The sequence below is a fragment of the Vanellus vanellus genome, assembly GCF_965231255.1.
Source record: "Vanellus vanellus genome assembly, chromosome: 1".
In the NCBI taxonomy this organism is placed as follows: domain Eukaryota; kingdom Metazoa; phylum Chordata; class Aves; order Charadriiformes; family Charadriidae; genus Vanellus; species Vanellus vanellus.
In genome coordinates this window covers 86,064,512-86,088,082 of record NC_138905.1, presented here as the reverse complement: position 1 = coordinate 86,088,082, position 23,571 = coordinate 86,064,512, and the positions used below count along the sequence as shown (strand labels likewise).

The 23,571-nt window shown below is 44.5% G+C and overlaps 1 protein-coding gene across 1 annotated transcript in view; it reads left to right on the top strand.

Moving 5' to 3' along the window:
• Positions 1 to 13,579: 13,579 nt before the first annotated feature.
• LOC309671944 (alpha-2-macroglobulin-like protein 1) overlaps positions 13,580 to 23,571 on the top strand; it is a gene marked incomplete at both ends in the record, with an annotated part of 43,170 nt that continues 33,178 nt past the window's right edge. Inside the window, 3 exons of the mRNA XM_082483308.1 lie at positions 13,580 to 13,841; positions 18,686 to 18,753; positions 21,879 to 22,057. Coding sequence (XP_082339434.1) covers positions 13,580 to 13,841; positions 18,686 to 18,753; positions 21,879 to 22,057 — 509 coding nt within the window. The remainder of the gene's footprint in view (positions 13,842 to 18,685; positions 18,754 to 21,878; positions 22,058 to 23,571) is intronic.

The following is a 23,571-nucleotide window of genomic DNA, read 5'->3' as shown; positions in this document are numbered from 1 at the left end:
AGCACAAGCTAATAAGCTAAGTCCTACACTGTTTATTGGGTTGTGCACTTTACCTTGGAGGTTGGCATGCTTCAGTGGTTGGGATAAATGGCACTTCTCCCTGCCAGTTGGTGAGATCAGTGATTATTGTGTGAGTACTGCTGTGCTCTTTTTGCTTTGCAAATGCCTGGTTCTGAGATTCAGGCAAGTTCCTTGGTCCTACAGCATGTTTGCTGTGATCTGCTACGGATCTACTATGCCTGGTTATGGACGGAAAATAAGTAATACTGGGCTCCAAAATCATCAGTCAAACACACCAGGAAGAGTTTCTGTCAGAGGTGGAGTTACAACTGCTCCATGTTTTTCTTCAGCTTTTTCATTCATTTTTTTTTTAATTTTTTTTTTTTTTTTGTAATAGCGCTTCTGAAGATTTCTAATGAAGGACAAAGTCTTCCTTCTAGTTCTGCCCATCTTTTCCTTTATAGAGAGAACACATAGCAGCTGTCAGAGGTGTCCGTAACTGTTAATTACTGCTTCTTCCCTACAGCCCTTAAGATCCAGGACGAAGGGTTACAAAAGAATATAGCAGTGATCTTCCAAGAGAAAATAATGGGATATTGTTTCCTAGCATCCCTGATATCCATCGATGTTCAGCTGCTTAGTGGTGACGGTGCTTGTCTCTGTAAGAATATGAAACGGTTTGGGCTTTTGGAGAAATAAGGACGCAATCTCCACAGCTTTCTACTCCTTTCTTTCCAGACTTGTGGACAGTGCTTTGTTACAGGGAAGGACATCTCAGTCTTCTCCATAACAACACACCACACAGCTTTCTGTGGTCCTATTTGCAAGGTAAGACCCTGAGGGAAGAACTCCACAAAATCATTCAAAGCATTCTCTGCAGCCTGAATCCTTTCATGGCTTTGGATTGGTGATCTTTTGTCTTAGCCCAGTCTTAGTAACAGCTCACATATTTTGAAAACAGCTGAATTTGTGAGCAGGGAATGGAAATGAAAAATTGCAGCCTGGTTACGAGACTTCACTCTGGAGCAAGCAAACCCTGAAATGGGAGAAGAGGCCCCGTAGAGGGAAGGGAAGGAAAGGAAGAGTATTTTCAGTGTCTTAAATTTTCAGATTTTGTTAGGCGGGTGCGTGTAACTTTATGTTACAACACCCCTGGTTCTGATTTCCTCAGCTGTCAGGTTAAGTCAGTTTGTTCGGATGGGAGACGTTAAAGGAGCATGGCTGTGGTTGGATGGAGCTGACTGTGCTTGGCATAGTGATGACATAGTAGAGGGGTAAGAGGGGTTTCTAAAGACGCTTTCTCCTCTGAACCATCTTCCTCCCATTGTTGCACTGAGATACCGTTTTGCAGAGTGATTTGGTAGGTGGCTTTTTTGCTTTAATTTCAAAGGTCAACAGTTCTTAACTGCTGCAGGTTCCTCTTTTGCAATTGAGCTAAGGTCCTGTGGCGCTTATTACAAGGCTGGCCATTAATTCAAAAAAATCTGTGTGTCTGTCACCTTGCCTAAAATATTGTGGGGGAGAACACTGAATTATATTTTTCTCAGTTTTAAGGGGTTGTGGTTAATGCCCCTTTGTGCAAGACTGTTTTGCATCATCACTAGTATGGAGCTCCTGCTGGTTTTTAAACCAGCTGAGTTAGCGATGGTTCTTTGGAAGTTTACTTACTGCTTGAGATGAAGGTGGCATTGAAGGCATGTTATTCTAGACTGTACAAAAAGATGAGCCTACTGTGGAAGGCCTACAGCCAAAGCAGATGACATGCCGTTTCCCTGTGTCCTTCCACCTTGTCAATAATTAGTAGTCGTAACACATCTGCGATGCAGCGACAGCTACCCGCTCTGCTTTAGGATCCATTGGATTGAAAGAGATGGAAAGCTACCAGGATTCTGTATGTTGGCTGACTACTATACTTTGCATGCATCCTGTTTTTCACCCTCATATATAGAATTCCCGCCAGAGTCATACCGCATTTCCAGGTGGGTGCTCTGGGCGTCTGTTCTTGAGCAGTTAATGTATTTCCTAGCCTGCACACTGACAGCAAGTGTAGTGGGGACCCACCTCTCCAGGCTGAATTGCCAGTTGTCGTTGTCACATCGTGAGCCCCGAGTGAGCCGTGTGCTGCTGAAGATGCCAGCAACAAAAGCAAGGATGCAGTCACAGGGATCTAACGTTAAGGACACTGCGCAGATCCACTTTTGATGACCAAAACTTACAAAGTTACATTGGGTCTCTGCATACGGTGGCACCGAGCTCCTCGGCATGGTGGGTGTGGGAGTACAGTGTGTGTCAGGGGAAAGTATTTGTGATGCTCTGTGGGAAATAATTCAAAGTGCTTACCTTTGTCAGTGCCTCCTGACTCCAGAGAAAAAAGGAGGTGCTCAAAACTTCTAGGATGAGGCTGTAGCTGACTTTGAACATGGAGGAGGGAAAGAAAAGAATGTGTTCTTAAGGCAGCCAAATATTACAGAATTACCCATCATAGCCATCAACTTTTAATTAAATTCCCATCTCTTTCCCTTAGCCCAAATGACTGGTGTTTAACATCACTGCATTCGGTGTCCCTTGGAGCAGAGCACACTGTAGTGCATTGTTTTGTTTGTATAGAGTTGGCAAGCAGGTCATAGTGTGTGTGTTTGCTTTGGTTGCCTGGAGAGTTCAGCATCTTTTAATTACGTCTTTTCGCAAGTGTCCTTTAACAGATGTAACCCTTAGGAGCTAGAACAGCAAGGATGAGAAGCAGGCTGGTCTGGAGGGATTTGGAAGCAGATGTTGTGAGCCCAGAGTGGTGAAGGGCTTTCAGGGAGGTGAAACTCATGCTGGTATGCAGTCCCACTCTTGGAAGCTTTTTCTACATTTCCTACCTTCCCCGTTAGTTTTGGAAGCCCTCCCAGTGTTCTGGATACATGCTGTCTGAACACACCTCCTGAAGGCAGCAATGCTTCCCTGTTGCTAAGCTTCTGATAAAACCTAGCCTGATACCGCACTTCTCTTCTGCATAGAAATAATGTGGGTAATCGGTGTTGGGGACAGAGATGCGTTGAGCCTGTGTGTGGTAAGTGCTCTTAGAGCTTGCCGATCGTGACTGTTCGTTCTGTTTGTTTTTTTTTCCAGAGGTGATTTTGTCACAAGCACCTGCTGGCGCAGCGGCTGGTGTTTGAATGACATCTTCCAAGGAGAATGATGTGAATTCCAACATCTAGAAGTCACTTCTAACTGTGCTGGATTTGGATCGTGTTTTGCCAAGTGCACTTTGGACCCATTAACTTCATGGAGAGTAGTAGTACACACTTATAACCTTGAAAAAAGTCAAGCCCAAGTTGTCTGAGTCATGTATTAATAGATGCAACTCAAAGCAGAGGCCACTTTTATTTATTTCTGCCAGCATACAGTAAATACAGGATACAAGACCACATATCCTATCACATCTCAAGGGGTCTAATTTATCCCTGGGTGAATCAGTGAGTTTCAAAGGATGTGATGGGTAAAAAACATTTCCAAGAGGGTGAGTTAGTTTTCCTGAGGCTGTGTTTCCCTCTGCTGGCATGTAGTTAATACTGCCGACTTTTTTTATTTTTTTTTTTTTTTCTTCCCCCTTCAAAGCTTCGTAAGCTACTGCTGATAAGAGTCTAGAAATCTTTCTTACCCTTTCTGTAGTGGAAAGAACAGAACAATGTTTACCTACAAAGAGCACTAGAGCCTAGTAATCCTCTAGTCACATCATTTTCTGATATGTGGAGTATGATCAAAAACAAATTTCAGGCTTCACATAGGTGTTTGAGAACTGAAAGCTGTTATGGCGGTTGTGTGAATCTTTCATTGGATTTGGAAAAGAAACATTTTGTGCCAGATCCTGGACTGTCTTTACAGCTTTAAGCAAGCAAGGGGAATGAAACCATTTGTGTTAGGAAGCTAACGTGTCCTGAGAACTAAACATCAGTAAATCATCTCTGCAGGGAGGGCAAGTAGTTGGCGGACCATCTGAGCAAGTGAGCCTGTGTTTCCCACAAATAATCTCTGCAGGTGTATTTTGATCATCAGCATAAGGTCATCTAAGACCATCCCCCTGTCGAAAAGGTTGATTCTATTAAACTCAGCAATAGTACAGCCTGAGATTAATATAAGATGGTTTTCAAAGTGAAATCTAAAGCTACATGTAGCACCCCAAGTATTCCATAGATATTTATCCCTGGTGTGGACCTCCTTGTGACCAAAGACAATGCAGATTGTCCTCCTTTGTTCTCAGGAACAGTAGCTCAATATTTATAGCAAATACTTCAGAGTTTTCCTTAGCTGATACACACCATCTCTCAGAATTCATGGAGTTCAAGGAAAGAGTAGGCAAGACAGTGCTCAGATAATAGTATTAATTTATGCATAACCCTGGTAGCTCTGATTTTTATATTCTCTGTCCACACAATCACCAGATGTCAGTACTGCTATCCCAAACAACGGTATGTTGCAGAATTTAGAGTTACTGTTCCATCAAGATGGATATTCTTCAGCTCATGGTGTGGAGCATATCTGAACGACATCTACAGGAACAGATTGTTTTACAGATACCTAGAGAAAGCTTTTCTGTGCCAGAACTTACGGCCTTAAGTGGAAATATTTTTCAAAGCTGAAAAGAAAGCATCTTAGACAATCTCTACTTTCAGTTACTCTGAAGTGTTTGTCACTGTTAGAACCTATTTTACAGTAGGAGAGAGGTGCATTTGACAGCAATATCTGCCTGCCACTTCATGAACATGAATTAAATTTCTCAGACCAAACCTTTATTGTCTAGGCAGGAAGATTTCATTACTGTAGGACTTCAGGTCTTTCAACACTTGACAAAACCATTGTTTGAACCACTGTTTTCTTCTGCAGTCTATTATTTATCATTGAAGGTGAATTTATAGTGGCTATTATTTCAGCCTACAAAGAGCAAGTTATACATCAGTTTTTCCAAAGTACTCCATTCAGAGCTATGAAACTTCATCCCACATTTATCTAAAATAATGGTGCTAGACTTTGCTAGACTTTCATGATGATCAAAACTTAGGAATGCCTTTGCTTTTAAGGTGGTTTTGGTTTTTTGTTTTTGTTTTTTTTTTTTTTTTTCCAATGAGCCTAATCATCTTGAAATGAAGCAAAACTGTCCCATTGGTGTAAATAGATATTCTAAGCCCAAAGCCTCAAACAGAATGAGGTCTCTTAGGAGGTTCCTTAATTATACCTTCTTTTGGCAGCAGAGAAAATTTGGATCAGAGGCTAACAAAATGGATTGCACATCCAGTTGGAATCGCGCATGCTGTAAACAAGCTGAATATTCCACAGCATGGCCCCTAAAGCAGTTTGAAGAGCTGCTGCACACTTACACCGCCTAGTTGTAGGGAGAGTCGTATTCAGATGAACTCCCAACTCAGTCCACTGGCAAGGCTGGGCTGTTAGCTCATCGCCATAAGTGGGATCTCCTTAGGCTGTTATTTTAGCATTAAGATTCTAGAGAAATAAGAAATGAAGACAGAAGGGGTTATTCTACTCCTTATCACTTGGGAGTGGAACACAAGAATGCGTTGGGTGCATGTCACCCTCGATGCAGACGGCTGCAGAAATCTTTCCAAGCTACTGTGGGGGGGGCTCTTGTGCATCCGCAGATACTCAAAAAGTAGCAGTTGAGCATTCAGGCAATTCCTCTTTAGAGTCATCATTTTCCCGTTTCCAGGCTGAGAGCTCTCCCATACCCTACCTTGTTCGCCACCTTTGAATGGTTTTCCCTTTTGTGGCTTCTGGACGTACCTAAACTTCCCAATAATTTCTTCCCCTGCTGCTTTCCCTTTAATTTCAGTCCCACGGGTTCTGGTTCTTACTCACTGGCCTGGTCTGGCCGTTTGCGCCCCGGCTTTGAGGCTGTCCTCCAGTAATCCCCTTTGTGTGCCTCCGGGTGGTGCTTTTGACACTTCCGAGGCTGACATATGCCTTCTGTGTACTATCTGCACGGGAATGTAGAGAAGGAAGTGAGCATTCGGAGCAGGCAAGGCCAACGCCTTGCTCAGCACAAGGCATTTGCCTCTTGCTGTTGAAGCTACGTCCGTCCTCACTTTTGGAGCACTGAAAAGGAATTTGCTAAGTTGCTGTGTGGAGATGGTACGTGTGGTGGGTTAGTCAGCACTAGCAGAGAGGCTCCAGCAAGCTGTTGAGCTCTAACGCGTTCTGATTGAGCCTGTGCTCGTTTCTAAGCTGCGGTTTCCCATGTGAGTGAGTTATAAGGAAGGACTACCCGAAAACTCTTACGTTAAAATTCAACACAAGAGTTCCCTACCTTCAGCCTTGGGAAAGTGCGCCCCTTTTGGCAGAAGCTTCCAAAAAAAACGTGGTGCGAGGAAGATGCGTGCCCTTCAAAATGTCACCCAAGACTGCTAACTGCAACGCAGACAGCTTGTTATAGCAAAGAGAACTAGCTTTAATAAGACTTACTACAGATTTGCTTAGAGTTACCTGGTCTGCGTGTGTGCAAAGCACCCTGTGGTTATTCCACAGGCAGACTGTACCCCAAGTTTGCTCACAAGCAGAAATTGCAGCCGTGATTATTGGGTCTCACTAGGTAATCCCTTCTGCAACAATAACTGCTCAGCCCTGGTGCAAAGAGGGCATGTTTGCCTGTAGGGCACAACTGTATCAGTCACATTCCTTCGCTCCAGAAAGCAGATGTTTCTTAGGGAGCAAACTGACCGGTGGTCCCTGGTTATCCACATTTCAGAACTGGAGTGGAGCCAGCTCTGGGCAGAGGTACCAACTGCTAGGTATTTTGCTTAGGTTGTAGACAAGGAGAAAAGAGGATTTTAAAAGTAAAGAATTCGGTAGTAAAGCGCTCCCTTTTCGTTATCTGATGTGGTTCCCTGACTTCAAAAACGTCTTTTGTTCTTGTTAATTGATTCAGTGTCTCAACCCATTATTTGTCTGCAGCTGATCTCATTTTGCTTTGAGGCAGAGAAGTGCTTTGCCTTCAAATTTGTCTGTCTTCCAAATCTGTTGTCTGCAATATCCGAGTATGCCTTTGTAGTTCCTAAGTCCTAACAAAAATGAAACTGTAAAATTATCAATAGTTAGCTTCAGGCAAAGTCTTGAATGAAAAGCAATGAACTTAGATTCTCTGAATTAATGAAAGCTACTCAAAAAATGACCTGTCCTTAGAAATATTCAGCTTTTAGACATCACAAGGGATGACAATGATGCCAGTTACAAATATCATTACGTTAATTATACTCTGTCTTTTACCTATAGCTGATGGCAGGTATGTGTATACAAATGTTCTCTGAGAAGGGTCTGCGTGTCCTTTTTCCTCCCCTTTTTGGGTGTCTTAGTTTGTGGAGACGAGGTGTTAAACACAAGCAGCCAACTTTTAGATGTCAAACATTTTTCCACTCTTTCCTGTGGCCGTTACAGTGGGCGCGAGCAGAGTTGCAGAGCAAAGACCACCTGGAGATGCTGGGGACTGAAACGCAAGGCGAGAGGTCTGTCACTGGGCATATCTCTGCACATACTGGGAAAACCCTGGGGAATTAGCACCAAGTTACTGGAGTTTATTTGTAGTAATTCTGGAACCCTTGCTTTTAAAAATGAGGTAAGTTGTCCGGGGAGATTCTTGGATTCCCAGTTTGCCAGAAAATTTGTTCCACCTTTCACCTATTGGCCTTGTCTATGGGCTGGGGAGCGTCGATACTCAAAATTCAAACAATGTCAAACAGCATGCTGCGTCTTGTATTTCCTTACAGCTTCCGATAAACCAGAAGGTGGGAAGAGGCTGATGGTAAGGTAATGATCTTAAAGTCATCACCCTTGGTTTGGGAGGACTTGGCTTTTGAAGTCTGTAACTGAAGATAAGGCTTCCCCAGCTGTCCTGTTAGTACGGGAAGTGGGTTGCAGGGACAAAGTGTGATGTCAGTCTGGCACCAGTCTGGCATTGTACTGCACTGAGAGGATGCGGCAGGGATGTGGGGGGAAGAGGACTACTGCTTTGGAGAGGGCATTTGTTAAACTTCCCTTGCATATCTCTAGAGTTAATTGCAATATTCCTCTAGGTCATGTATGCGAAAATGCTTCCCTCTGGCCGCTCTGGAACATTAAGAGCAGCTCGGGCTCTAACTCAGGCATCCTCTGGAGATAGTAAATTCCGCTTAATCAGAGCGGTGCTCTATTGAAAGCCGGACTTACCTGTTAGGAATATCCATTCACCTAATTAGACATAACATCATCTGTTTTGATAACTTTGTCCATCTCGGTGAAGCTCTAGGGAGAGGCAAGAACATGTGCCACGTGGCGAAGGCAGCTCTGATCATGACCTGCTTGAACCCTCTGTATTGCTTTTTGGTGGCATAGCTCTAGCCTGTACATGTTTTTGCATGGATCTTTGGCAACAGTGTGGCCCGGAACCTGTGTGGACTTTGAGGGGATTGAAATTGACTTTGCACCATTCTGCTTGCATTCTGCTAAGGAGATCTGAAGTGGAGGCAGAGGAGAAGGTGGAAAGTGAAGCTAAGGGTAAAACAGATTAGAGAATGAGAAAACGAGGATAAGGGATAAATCAGGGAAAAAGATGTGCAAAGGGCAGAGTGTATAGGTAACACTGTAAGCAAAACATCCCATTTAATTGCTCCGGGGCTTGGGCACCTCTGTCTGTCACAAATCACATTAATTTCTTTGTGCACCATTAATTTCTTTGTTTTCACCTCTGTAAGGGTGTGAGAGATTAAATTGACTCAATGTCTTTAAAAAAACTTCAGGCTAGGATCTACTTCTCAAAGAATGAATGGGCAGTTTCTTAATGTCTCATTTTCTTATTGCACTTACCAGAAATGTTAAGAAGTCTGATTGTTAAATAGGATTTCCTGGCATTCAGCCTCGATTTGCCATCATCCCTCAGTTTTTCCTCCTGCGCCGGTACAGCTTCACTCTAAACGTTTCTCTATTGCCTTGTTCTTAACAACTTTCATATAGTTTCTAGGCTTTGATTGTGCTTCCCTTTCTTGAAATTCATGCTCTTGTTAGGAAGGTAAAATCATGTCAAGTCAAATAAAAGCCAAGCCAAGTTGTAAACAGGCATAATCTTTATCTTCCCCTCTCTGGCCTTCCTGACTTTTTTTTTTTTTTTTTTTTTTTAGTCTGTGTTCCTCACTGTCCTGCCCCACTTCAAACTGGGAATCCCGAAGCAGACCTGCCAGAGCAGGTTGCATTGTTAAAATAAATTACAGGGTAGAATGTGGCTTCATAGCAGCTCTAATGTCCTGGGAATTTGACTCCCACTTCCATGTGTGCAATTTGAAACAAAGGAGATGATTTAAGCTGGAGAGACATACCAGGTGTTTTACAGCAGAGCCAAGGATGTTGGGAGACACACTGGGGGAGTAGTATGGAACAGGCTGCCGGTGAAGAGGCACCACCACCATTTTCAGAGCATCAGTTTGTGTTTGGCTGAGAGGATCACTCATTGGGTTATCACACATTGGGTTATCATGCATTGGGACAGGCTGCCCAGGGAAGTGGTAGGGTCACCATCCCACCATCCCTGGAGGTATTTAAAAGGTGTGTAGATGTGGCGCTGAGGGACGTGGTTTAGTGGTAACTTGGCAGTGCTAGGTTAACAGTTGGACTTACAACTGTTTGCAACCTTTTTATTTTATTAAAAAAAAAAAAAAGATCTTTCTGCAGGTTTTCCAGTAAGAATGCAGAATTTTATATTGCAAAAATACGTGTGCGTTAACAGCTGGCCTGTGTTTTAGTGACCTTTACTAATCCCCACACCTGTAAGGCCCAGCAGGGAGAGGCTGAAATTCACTTGTCTTGAGCTTGGAAAAGGGATTCTTCCGTTTTGGGATGCTCCACTTGGGTACCAGATTGATTTCAAATGACAGTAAATCCTATATACTGGATAATTAGATTACGAACTTTGTGGCCATTCAGCACAGAGTGGTTCAAGGTGTTTTTCTTTTCTTTTTGGTAGAGGAAACTTCCCTAGCAGACTTCATGCCTAATCAGGCATCATCTGCAGTCCCACAGGTCAGGCAAACCCCTAGGTATGTTCAATAGAATTGCAACTGTGTGCTCCCACTTCATCTGGTCACATGCGTAATTACAAGTGATCTGTCAGTGCCCCAAGCTGATACTAGTATTGATGGAACGACGGTTTTGGCTAAACTTCTATCTGTAGCAAAGCTAAACATCCTCTAAGCAGGGGAAACCTTGGATTTCTAGATCAAAGAGGAGAGGAAGGCGAAACTTCTGGGCATGCTATGGTGGAAAGAGGGTGTGGAACACATTAAGCTGAATGCATGGCTGTCACAAGAGTTATAGCCGTCCTTTAGAAATGCACTAAGAGTGGCAGTATGGAGTACATCATGAACTGCACCTACTTAACTCCTAAGTGTGTATCAGGTCCAGAAGCCAGAGGGTTGCATTGAGTCCATCTTATGTCTGCAATGGCTCTGGCACTTGCCGCGAGATCTGTAGCTAATGTGGAGACCTAACATAGCAGAGCAACCACTTTTTCCCATGGTTTTGGCAGCCCATGCAGGAAAAAATGGTCATTTATTGGCCAGAGGAGTAAGGTTGGCAGAGCTGACCTGTTGTACTGTAGAGGTCTCCAGCAGCAGGTGTTGCCTGTGCGTTTGCAGGCAGGAGACTCTTGCTTCTTCACCTGGGATGAGATTTGCAGGCTGGACAACGTGTTCCGTTGTGAATTAGTGAGCTGAAGCGTTTTTCCATATAGGCTTGTCTACAAGAAAAAGAACAAACAGATGATGGCAGGTCAGCACGTGTTTTCAAACACCCAGGGAGGAGAAATAATTCTTTCAAAATGAGGATATTTGCATGATCATGTGGTACTTCCTTCAAGGGATTATGCCCATACAGCAGCTGGTGGGGACTTCCAGGTATCTGTCAGCCTTGCGGTGGGGCTCAGAGCTTTCTTGAACTCTTCCCATGGTGCTTGGGATACTTCCCAGAAATCACACTCCCTATGCCTAAGACCAGGAAAAAGCAGAACATGCTGCTATGAGTTGATCAAAACATAGAAATAGAGCTTATTTCTGAAAATTATGTTCCTTGGTTAGCTGTGGATAAAGTGCATTGAAAGAGGACCTTCCTGGTTATTAACTCTTAACATCTCAATTTCCAAACGTTTGTGACTGGAAGACTGCAGAAGTGGCGGTTACAGCGCTGTGGAAACATGTAAGAAGACTTAAAAAAAAAAAAACCCACAACAAACCAACAAAAAATCAAAGGGAATCATAGGTCTAGACATAAGGGTATACTCAGCGTGCAGAGCAAGGGGCACAGATAACTTTAGTTGGAATCCTGGAGCTTCCAGGCTACTGTAACACCTACTGACGTGCAGATGAATGGGAATTAACCCACATGCACCAATAAAACAGCATTTGACTTTTACTCTCTTCATCCCAGCAAGCAGTAGGTCCTTCAAAATTTAAATCTGTAGGTAATCTTCAGAAAAAGGTCACTCAGAGCAGTGGAGAATTGTTTCCATTGTTCTCTCTCAACTTGCTGCGAATTGTTTTGCAGTCTCCCCTTTGAACTGCCTCATTCCAGTAGCTGCTTTCCCCTGGCTAAGAGAGTTGTTCATCCAGCTGCTCTACATGCTGCTTACTCTTTTCCTCCTCTGTTATCTTGCTGTCTTTGTTGAAGTGATTAGCATCTGAAAAGACTTCAGTCTGTCTGGCATGTACAGTGCAGGATGTATCAGTTACTAAGAAAAATGCAAACTTCACCAGGATCAAACTGACATACTTGAGAAGTTGCAGCCCTGAGTAAGTTAAGATTGAATGGATTTCCCTGTGACAATCTGATTTCCCTCAAATCAAGGTACCTGGGAAAGATCCCAGGACATTGTGCTGTGTGTGCCTTGTAACCGTGTGTTTCCCAGGGGAGGCACGCAGTACCTTTGAGCTCTTCTGTTAAGTCTTGCGTAAAAGAACTAGCAAACCCCATCGCTGTGATCCTCTGCTGCAGCAGGCTCACTGGGAATAGCAGCGACAGCACAGCAGCTGTTAGACAGAGTTTGGGCTGGTGAGTTTTAGACAGAGCTTGGTCTGCTGTGAACACCTGCGTGATAAGATTCAGCAATTTTTCCATCCATCTTTGGGTGGACGTTGGATGAAAGGTCTGATGACAAGAGAGTAGCAGAGGCATAGGGAATGCCGTGTGAAAGAGGCAGGGCTGAAGCCAGCAGCTTGGTTTGACCGATCAAGCGTTGTCCTTCAATGAGGAGATTGGATATGGGATGGGTGCCCGGTGGGTATAGGGAGGTGGTTATAATGTGATAAGGGAACCAGACAGACCAGTTACGAGGTTTTTCCCATGGATAGTGGAGTCAAAGGGACTAAGGGAGGGAGAGGATGGGCATTTTTGCAATTTAGTGTGACTTTCGGAGGGAGTATAACAGAAGTTTTGAAAAGCCAGTTAGCAGTGTTGTGCTGAGAACCTTTTGATGAAACTAGTTGGGTAGACACAATTTTCCCCCTCCAATTTCACCCTCTCTTTCCTGTTGTAAGGTAGAAATAGAGGAGAGAGGTAGCGAAAGCCGCCTCCTCTCATTCCACTTGCCACTGGTTTTTCCCTTCAAGGGATAACAAGTGATTGTCATAGTGTCACAGAAGGCCAAGGACCATAAGGCACGTAGACAGATGCCCGTTGGGAATGCTTCTTGTCCTCTCACCTGGCTCCCCAGTGCCTCTGTCTCTTTCCAGCCTTCACAGCTCGGAGGCACAGTGATTGATGAAGGAAAGCAGAAAGATGACACAGGTGTGGTACCTCTGTGGAGACTTGGTTTCCGCAGCATCGTTACTGGACAACAGAGAAACAACCCCAACGTCACAGGGAGCAGCTAAGGGCCTCTTCTGGTTGAAATTCAGAGGTAACAGCAGGGCTCCTTCCCTTTGAGAGATGAGGTACTTAGTGCCTGTTCCTCTTACTGTGTGCTGGGCTTACCTCTGCAGGGCAGGTCCTCAAGAACTTGTTGCCTCAGCCTGTGCAGTTCCCTGGGCCGCTTTCTCTGTATTCCCAGGTGCTTGCGCTGGAGTCCACAAACCTCGCTGAGTCCCTTTGGCACCTGAGAAATGATGAGGCAGGTCCAAGGTTCAGGTGGGAAACCAGCCTGTGGGATGGGGTCAAGCGGACCTGGGCAGGGCTGTGAGAGCTGGAGGCTGGCTCTGCTGTGGCATCACTGGGGCAGGGGCTGAAATGGGTTCCTGGGCTGTGGATAGGTGGGGGAAGTCCCAGGGGGGCGGGGAGGGAGCTGGGCAGGGGCAGTCAGAGCTGTGGGTGTCCTCTAGGCCCTGACAGGCTCCTGCAGTCATGTTGGTGCCAGGCCACCACTTAGTGAAGAACTTGGTTCACATCTGAGTTTCCTTTGCCTTTTTTAAACACAGATGCTTCTCTTTTTAAAGCGCTAATGCTGTTAAACCTCTCTGTTTTCACTTATCTTGCTAGGACCTGTTGGGTGGTGCTGCCAGCATGACAGCCGCAGAGGAGGTCCACATGGGTTTTCTGCCATGGTGGAAGAGCCCCAGCCCCGCTGCATACCCCTATGGTGGAGACCGAAGGCAAGAACCGCATGCTGCTCAGTGGCCATCAGAGGACTGTTCCAGTGCTTCACCTTCCTGGTGGGGATCTCAAAGTTGAGGCTGAAGCGACTTCAGCAGTGAAGGCAACCACCAACTGTCAGTACCAGGGTGTCACGATCAGGGCTTTGCTCCATGGGGAGGTTCTTGAAGTTGTTGCAGAGCAGCGCATGTTCCTTGGCCAAATGGTCCACCAGTGGAAGAGTCCTCATGCCAGGCTCCCTGCAGGTGAGTGTAGAGATGCTTTATTGCCAACTCGGAGTTCCTATATGTCAGAGACTCTTCACAAACGTGCATGCTAGCAGGCTGCTGTATTGCCTTTTGAAAGAGCAGCAGTTCTGCAGAGCAATTACAAGCAGTATCAGCAGCCTGCTTGCAGTCCTCTGTAAAGCCTTGTCATCAGCATTGTAATGAGCAGAATTACGGGATCTGATGTCCATTCTAAAAGACTGTGTCTTGGAACTGTGGGATACTTGTTTTGATAGTGGCAGCATGTATGTACATGTTCACGTGTTCTATGTGTGATTTGATGATCATTCTATTACATGGTCATTTAGGACCCTTTTCTGAGGTGGCAGCCAAAGTTCCCTTCTGCTTGTAGGCTTAATTATATGCCCACGGACCCTTCCTTCTGTCCCACAAAGAATTTGTTAATGCAAGTTCTAAATAATAAGTAGTGGATTACAGTAGCGGAAAGTAGGTACCCAGTCTTACATGTATGAAAAGAAATGAAGTACAATTGCAAAGCACCTGTCAAAACAAGGCTGGGTAGCAGCAGTGCTTGGCAGAAGTGCAGAACACAGCTCTGTGCTGTGCCAGTCACTGGTGAAAGAGGCTGATCACGTATCTCACACTTGTTCATCCTCTGATCTGCCCGATCAGTAACACACCCTGAAGCGTCAAGGACTGTGGCATTTGCTGACAGGGCGAAAGGCAGCAGCTTATTTATTGTGTCCATTATCAATGCTTAAGAATTCCCTATGTTTATGTTTGTCTGTTGCCCTTCCCCCTTAGACCGCCTGGTTCTCAGCATTATCAAGCAGGGAGAATTTGTGAAGTCAAGTGTTTCATCATTTTGATGTTGAAGGAAGCATCTGGGGACTGGGAATTCTTTCTTCATTCTGTCCAGAAAACGGACTGTTCCACTTGCTTCTAGTTGCTCTGACTTGCTGAAGTCCAAACAGGGGTTCTCATTTTGTTAATAAATACTATTCAACCCATTCCAACATGGGGTTCAGGTCTGGGCCCTATTGTTAACTGCCTCTTAATGCTTCCCATGTCCTTGTACTATGGATACCAATATAAATTTGCATAAATCCCATAAGTATATGCAATTGTAAGAACATTAGTCTCTTCCATGTCAACTGTGGAGCAACTTGTTTAGCAGTAAGTAGAGCAATAAGCCCCTTCTTTCCTTCATAAACCAGTCACTAGTCTGATTACATGTGTGCTCAAGTTCTATGCACAATTCTCCTACAAGAGATTCTTAAGTGGACTCCAGAAAACATCATCCTGGGTATCTCCACATGAAGTCCAGCAAGGAATGGTGAAGAACATTTTACTAAACTCGTCACCTTTGTTACCCTGGATTCCAAATGCCATGGTGCACTCTTGCCTGTTTTAGAAATGATGGAAACTCACCTGGCAACTGCCTGTCATCTATCAGAGACCATCATCTTATACTTGTTAGTTGTATCCGAGCTGTTCAAATAATCTTTGCCTGAAAGACATCTTCCTTGTTTCATCAAATCCAGAAAACTCTGCTTTTCTATTTGTAGTTGGTATATCACTGGGGGAGATTTTTGGGGAGTAGGGTTTTTTTTTTGTTTGTATGTTTTTTTACACTGACTGGTGCTTCAGTAATGCAGGCCTATTCAGAATAGCTTCTCCAGTAACAAACACTCCAACTACACTGAAGGCATGGCTTAATTTCAATTATTGGAAAATGACACACCCACGTTCTTTGCCATGAAGGTTGAAAAATTTAATTATTGTAATAAATATTTGATTAACGTCTTTTTGCAAGGCCCTATGATTTTTTGTACAGTTTGTAAGACAAAACTGTTACTAGTTGTTGAATCATTACTATGCTTTGAAAGGTAATGTGAAGTAGGGGTGACTTCAGCTGCTTCCTGCAAACAAACCCAGTCGCTCACCTCTTCCAGACTGTTAATAAGTTCATGTCTTAGCGACTCTATGCACCTCCTTTCCTCCTTCAGCATTTCTCTTAGGTTCATATTCTTGTGTTATTTTTGTGTGTTTCTTCTCAGTCTATATACACAGGATCCTGTTACGTCCTCAGATCTTCTGAGAGTGAAAGCATGATGCCTACAGGAATGCCCTGAAAGGACGCCTCCAGTTTTGGAGTATGGGCTGGGTAGGAGTGGAGCGGGCTGACTGTGCCTGAAGGTTATGCTCACAAGCATTTTGTTAGCTTTTTTTCATTGCAGTACAGTCTTGAATTGTCATTCTGAACAGCTTTTTTGTCCCTTTGAATGATGAAGTGAGGAATGTAAAGGAACAAATGTGGGGAAGATAGTTTGAGGAAATGTAAACAGGAGACTTAGATTGGGCTTACACAGGGGTGCAGCTCTCTGCTTTTGATCTTGCCTTTGAGCATTTTATTCTGTAGGATCTACAAATCCAGCATTCCTGAGCAGCAGCAGGAATTCATAATCAAACCCAAGTAAAGCCTCAGATCCTTTCTTTAGACCTACCCCTGGAGATAACTCAGCTCAGACTCCATTCTAACCTGGAGCTGGATGACTTTGAAGGACTGCCAGCCCCTGAACTTACACTATTGCACTCCAGCTCAGCTCCTTCCTTTTGACCTGAAGAACCACTCCATGAAATCAAGTGAGTCCCTAGAAAATAGTTTGAGATCTGCACAAAAATCCATGGAGTCCCTGTCAGAAAAATGAAAGAAAGCAGTTTGAGCTGACCTTCCAGATATGGATGTCTGGTATCTTCTGCAGGCTGATGGAATATAAACAACATTTATGGACCAGATCATCTCGAGTGCCATTACATACTATTTACAGGACAACCAGATGATCAGGCCCAGTCAACACAGGTTTGTGAAAGGCAGGTCCTGCTGAATGAACCTCATCTCTTTCTATGACAAGGTGACCTGCTTGGTAGATGAAGGAAAGGCTGTGGATGTTATTTACGTAGACTTCAGTAAAGCCTTCGATACTGTTCCCCACAGCATTCTCATGGAAAAACTGGCTACCCAAGGCTTGGACATGTGTGCACTCCACTGGATCAAACACTGGCTTGGATGGCTGGGCCCAGAGAGCGGTGGTGAACGGAGTTAAATCCAGTTGTTGGCTGGTCATAAGTGGTGTTTCACAGGGCTCGGTGTTGGGGCCACTCCTGTTTAATATCTTTATTAAGGATCTTGACAAGAGAATTGAGAGCACCCTCAGTAAGTTTGCAGATGACACCAAGTTATGTGGGAGTGTTGATCTGCTTGAGGGTAGGAGGGCTCTTCAGAGGGGCTTGGATAGGCTGTATTGATGGGCTGAGGCCGATGGTATGAGCTTCAACAAGGCCAAGTGCTGAGTCCTGCACTTGGGCCACAACAACTCCATGCAATGCTACAGGACTGGGGAGGAATGGCTGAAAAGCTGCCCGGCAGAGAAGGACCAAGGAGTGTTGATTCACAGCCTGCTAAATATGAGCCAGCAGTGTGCCCAGGTGGCCAAGAAGGCCAACGGCACCCTGGCTTGCATCAGAAATAGGGTAGCCAGCAGGGCTGTAGAAGTGATTGTCCCACTGTACTCAGCACTGGTGAGGCCGCACCTTGAGTACTGTGTTTAATTTTGTGTGTCGCAGTATAAGAAGGACATTGAGGTGCTGGAGAGGGTCCAGAGAGGGCAACGAAGCTGGTGAAGGGTCTTGAGAATAAGTCTTATGAGAAGCAGCTGAGGGACTTGGGGTTGTTTAGTCTGAAGAAAAGGAGGCTGAGGGGAGACCTTATTGCTCCCTACAACTACCTGAAAGGAGGCTGTAGAGAGATGGGCATTGGTCTCTTCTCACAAGTTACAACTCATATGACAAGAGGAAATGGCATCAAGTTGCACCAGGGGAGGTTTAGGTTAGACATTAGGTAAAACTTCTACACTGAAAGGGTTATCAAAGACTGGAACAGGCTGCCAGGGAAGTGGTTGAATCACCATCCTTGCTAACTGCTCTGGGATCTGTATTGTACTGGAGTCTTGCAATGCCCTTGGGTCTTTTGGGAGTGACTGATCCATGTACACTTCTGCGCAGGACTGCCACTTAAACGGAAAGGCAACCTCTGCAGCATCAGAGGTGCTGTGTTACGCCTGAGCCACGCTGGTGCTCCTCAGCAAAGGGCTGAAGGCATCCACATTTCACCTGAAACCATGGAGCTCTCCCTGAATAGCTGCGTGTCTGTCTTTATTTCGTTTTCAGGAGAAATTTGCGAATGAGGATCCTATGTATGAATTAGGGACAATCGGTCTATACTACCAGAGCAGCTATTTATGCCTGCAGCCATAGTACAGCACCACCCAGAGTTACCTCGAAGCCAGGGGCCTGTGTTGGGTGCTGGCCTGTGCCCAGGAGCTGGAGATCTGGGTGGATTACGATATTGACTCTGTGGACCTCTTCTTTGTGAGCACCCTGTGGTCATAGTGGGTGGAGGACCTGTGTGTGTTGGAGTGAGGCACTGGTGGCTGAAGCCAAGATGCTGCTGGTAATGGCAAAACTGGTCTTGACTGCAGCTTCTGTGGTCTGTGCTTAGCCCTGGAGATGATCGTTAGATATGATGATATGATGGATTAGATATGATCATTAGATATGTTCTCCTGTTTTGCTGCATCCCTCCACCCATTCCCACTGTTGGTTGTCCTTTTCTTCCAGGCATAGTAACTAGCTGTGACCTTTGAACTTTTTCAGTATCCCCAGGTGCTTTTCTCTGCTGCTTCACTTCTTGCTGTCTGATCTCACTGTATCTTTCCTGTCACTAGTAGAGTATGAAAGGATGGGGAAGATTTTCGGAGAGGGGAGTTTTCAGCTGAACCTGTGCTGTGCTTCTTTTCCAGGTGATGCGAATGACAGAAACTTGCTGACGTCAAGAAGGATGTTGGAAGTGCAGAAAATTGCTTCTGAAGTAAGGGTGGCTGCGCCCTGTTGAATGCAAGGACACCTCAAACTTAGAGGGGGTAACTGAGGAAGGCATGTCTTGGTGAACTGGGGAAGGGCACTGTCTGTAGGAGGGAATAGCATTAGATCTGGTTGACTAGGCTCTCACTTCCTCCTCTTTTTTCCTAGGTCTGAAGGTCTCTTTCTCCATGCCTTTCTCCTCCTCCTCCTCCTCTGCTCCCAGCCCCTCACTGGTGGCTCACACCATGTTCCCTGGTGGAGGCCTTGTTGCTGACAGCAGAATTCAGGTTTTCCGTGTATTTCAGTAATCAGGTGAGGCTTACTCTGCAGCAGACTTGGGGAGTAAGAGAGGTATAGGATGGGGAGGAAAGAATAAGAAAGATGTTATCTGGCTTGCGTTGCACAGAGAGCTTTGCTGAAGCAGTGAAAGAACTACAGCCAGGCCTGTGTCCTCTGGCTGTTTTCTTTTTCCACTTTTTGTCCCTGTTTGCTCCCAGGCCACTTTATTCCTGTTGGAGCCTGCTGCTGTAGGTCACATTGGGGTTTCACAACAGCAAGATCTGCCAGTGAGACTTCAGTTGAGGGCAGGTCCCAGCTGGCTGTGTGCGGAGTGCGGTGCTGTGGACCAGGGCGTGATGCTCCCGAGGCTGGAGGATGAGCTCTGCGACAGCAGCCTGAGTTGTTTGCTGCGACAGGCAGCGAGGCAGAGGGATAGGGAGGAAAGACAGAAAAACTGCGTTGAGTTGTCAAAGGAGCTGAGCTGATGAATGGACAGCAGGGTCCTGTGCTGGGAAAAGAGCTGGGGTGAGAACTGCAATGTTTCTGAGATCAACTGATGCAAATTGTAGTGCTATAAATTATTTACTTAAATACATTTAAACGAACAAATAAGAAACCTTTATTTAAACTATTTAATCTTTTGGGCTGTTGTCTTGGTTTGAGGCAAAACAAGACTGATTTTGTTCAGTAACTGCTTCTCAGCTGGGCCTCTTCTAACTACTGAAATTAACTGCATATTGTGCAGACACTGTTCGCTCTCCCAGAGTAATAAGACCTATGTCTATAGCTGATGCCCAGGCACGGTATGCAGAGAGGCTCTTGCGTACACTTAATGCCATAACCCCCAAGGCCAACCAACTTTGTTATTTGCCCCATTGGAGGGTCGGAAGCAGAAAAGCACAGTGAGGTCCCACCTGTGGGGAGGAGCGGACAGGACAGGTGACCCCAAACTGACAACAGAGTATTCCATCCCACCTGCCTCATGCTCAGTATAAAAGCTGAGGGATCAAAGGGTCAGTGGTCTTTTCTTCAATGTCCGGCATCTGAAGAGGACTCTGTTTGTCTGCCTGTGATCCTGATCATGAATCCCAATTCAGAATCCAGTTCCTGTCCGTCACTGATTCCAGTCTGGGACTGCCCCAGTGCCAGCCGTGACTGTTATCCTGGGAGCTTGATACAGTTTTGTATATATCTCATTATTTCCTTTTTATTTTATTATTATTATTTCATTAGTTTAGTTCATTCTAAGCTCATAAGTTTCTTTTCCCCTCCTCTGCCTCCCTCTTTGATGAGGGTTCGGGGGGAGCATCTTTGACTCACCCAGTGGCCAGTTTGACCTAAACCATGACAGCTGGTAACCAATATACTCTAAGCAAATATTGTTTACATTGCCTTTTAAAGCTATTTTTGCTATCCAGAAATGTGTGCTATGCCTGTGCATGTTTAATCAACCCTGTCAGGTGAATGTTTTAGACTCTTCACTTTTACCAGTTTTTCAGGATGAGAATAAAATAAGTACCAGGTTTTGTTTCTTAATTCATTCCAGTATAGATTCGTGGAAGCTGGAATTCAATTAAAGCACAAATCCCTCAGCACTTAAAATTTGTCATTAAATAAAACTACCTTAGATGTTTTGGATTCATGGAAAGTAAGCTTATTTAAACATATTTGACATTTACATGAATTCAATTTAAACAAAGCAAGATTTATCTCTCAAAAAATAATTAACTGATTGATTACTTTTTTCCCCTTCTTCTGGTCACAGTGTTCCTCAGTGTTTCAGAAATCATAGAGCTTAGCTTTTCACAACTAGTTCCTATTTGCAGATGTGGAGGGTAAAAGCAATTTCCATGCTTTTGCAGTCCCCAAAGCCTCTTTCAGTTTGAATAAGCTAGTCATTACTTTGAACCAGGTGAATAAACAGGAAAAAAAAAAAAAAAAAGAAATAGTCTGTGGAGACGTGAACAGACTGCTCTTGTCAAAAACTGGCTGAACACCTTTGTAAACTGTTTTCTGGACATTCACTAGTGACTTATACTTGCCCAGTAGCCTATATTTAAAGCATTATAGGAAACACATAGGGCTTTATTAGTTTTTTACTTTAATTACTTGGCTGTATTCTAAAAGGATACTCAGAACTCAGCATAATGTGTTATGACTTTAAGCTGACTTTTAAAAAGGCTTATTTTTAAACCAAGCTCTTACATAAGCAGCCAAATTTAAGAAACCTTGACTTCTTAGGGATTTGTATCCTATTTGTCTGCACCTTTCTCCTTCATTGTAACCTTCCCTGTTTATGTATTCCCAACTTCCTGATGCTTATGACCCCATCTTCCTGTGTTTCTGCACTTCTGGCTAGGGCAAGAGGCAACATGTTGTCTGGCTGGTTGAGAACTATTTGCTCTCTGACTAACTGGTACCCACCTATTGACTGGCTGGCCACGTAGCTGCTGTACAGCCCAGATCACTGCTGATCTTTAAAAACATACCTCTCCTCAGTGGGAGATACGAAATCTGGTCTCTCTTTTCCTTACTTAAAGTTGAAAAAAATATTTTCAGGGAGAAGATGCAAACACTCTAGCTTTCCACAGACTTTGAAGGATTCAACAAGTCTGCTGAACTGTGATTAGATGACACTAAAATTCTGCCTTTTAAAAATGGGTGGTCTTGGTTAAAGGGTGACCCCTTTGGATTTTGGAGGGTTGCGGTACATGGTGGGTGTCTGGTATTTAAAAAGGTTAAGAATGGAGAGAGAAATCTGTGGGGTGATGGTTGAGTAGCAATCTGTTATGTTTTGTCTGCATCTTTAAGCATTTTGTTAAGTTTTTTTGACCTTTTTGTGTGATTATGCAGGTGTATTGTGTGTTTTCCTCCCAAAATGTAGGTTATCCCTGTGAAATCAATGAGGACATTGACTGCTCTGTACCAGGGGTAAGGTCATTTCCAATACCTGTCATTGATCCTCTGCCCCTGGAATGTAGATGTCTTTCCCTGTGGTTTAATCAACCAGCTGACTTCTTCATCTTCCAAAGGTAGGTTCCTACAAACTCTTCATAGAATCACAGAATGGTTGGGGTTGGAAGGGACCTTTAAAGATCACCTAGTCCAACCCTCTGCCATGGGCAAGGTCATCTTTCACTAGATCAGGCTGCTCAAAGCCCTGTCCAACCTGACCTTGAACACTTCCAGGGTTGGGGCATCCAGAACTTCTCTGGGCAAACTGTTCTGGTTTCTCACCACCCTTATTGTAAAGAATTTATTCCTTACGTCTAGCCTAAATCTACTACCCTCTTTTAGTTTAAAACCGTTTCCCATTGCCCTGTCACCATAGGCCCTGGTAAAAAGTCTCTCTCTGTCTTTCTTATTAGCCCTCTTTATATATTGAAGGGCTGCAATAAGGTCTCCCTGGAGCCTTCTCTTTTCCCGGTTGAACAACCCCAACTTTCTCAGCCTTTCCTCACAGGGGAGGTGCTCCATTTGTCTGATCAATTTTATGGCCCTCCTCTGGACCTGCTCCAACAGGTCCATGTCTTTCCCGTACTGGGGACCCTGGAGCTGGGATGCAGTACTCCAGGTGGGGTCTCACCAGAGCAAAGTAGAGAGTAATGCAAGTGAATATAGCAGAGTGGTCTTAAAGTTTGAATTTGAGCCTGTAAATTTGCATGCTGATTTTTTATTTATTTATTTTTTAAGTCCTGCAGTTGCAAAAAGATCTGGGAATTCTTTTTATTTTTTTCCCCCAAGTTAAAAGCAAACAAACAAGTAACAGTAATGAAGGATCAACTAGATCTTTAAAAGCTCCACTCTCATTTTAGCGTAAGACTTGGACTATATAGCCTTGTGCCTTACGGCTTGCTCCATGCTGCTATTACAAGCTGTTTCAGACTGGTTCTTGGGCCCTCTGCTGCTGGCACTGATGATGACAAATGGGACAGTCAGCCTCATTGTGGAGTTGTTGTTAAGATCTTGTTTCCTTGTATGCAAAGACCTCAGGAAAGACTGTAGGAAGAAGAGGAGGAGAGGTGGAGGGTGGCAAAGAAAACTGAGGGAATGGCTTTAGTGACATACCAAGAAAAGAGATTGTAAGGAAACATAGAATTCCTTTTCTTATTTGGTTTGTTTTTTAAATCTCTAATGCAAAGAGTACATGGGACTGAAAATTCTGCCAAATGGCAAGATAAAGAAGCCAGTGCACTGCGTATTTAATCGTGAGGAGCTCCTTATTTTCTTTGAGAGGAATGGTTGTTCCTAGCTATAAAATCTCTTTCCACTATCTTAACGGCTGCAGTCCTCCTCGTGTCTGCCTCTGACAAAGGGGCTGGTCTGCCGTGCCCTCTTCTTTCCGCCTCCATGTACTTGTTCTAAGTGCTGAGCTGCCTTTGTGAATCCTGTCTCTGGATATTCCGTGTGTTCATTTCCAGGAGCACCCATGGCTTTTCCTCTCCCCAGAGAATCCACGGATGAAGCCAGTCACATGCCTGTCAGTTTTTCCCTCAAGACCTGGATCTCAGACCTGTTCCCCACTGGCTGAGTCCAGCTTAAATGG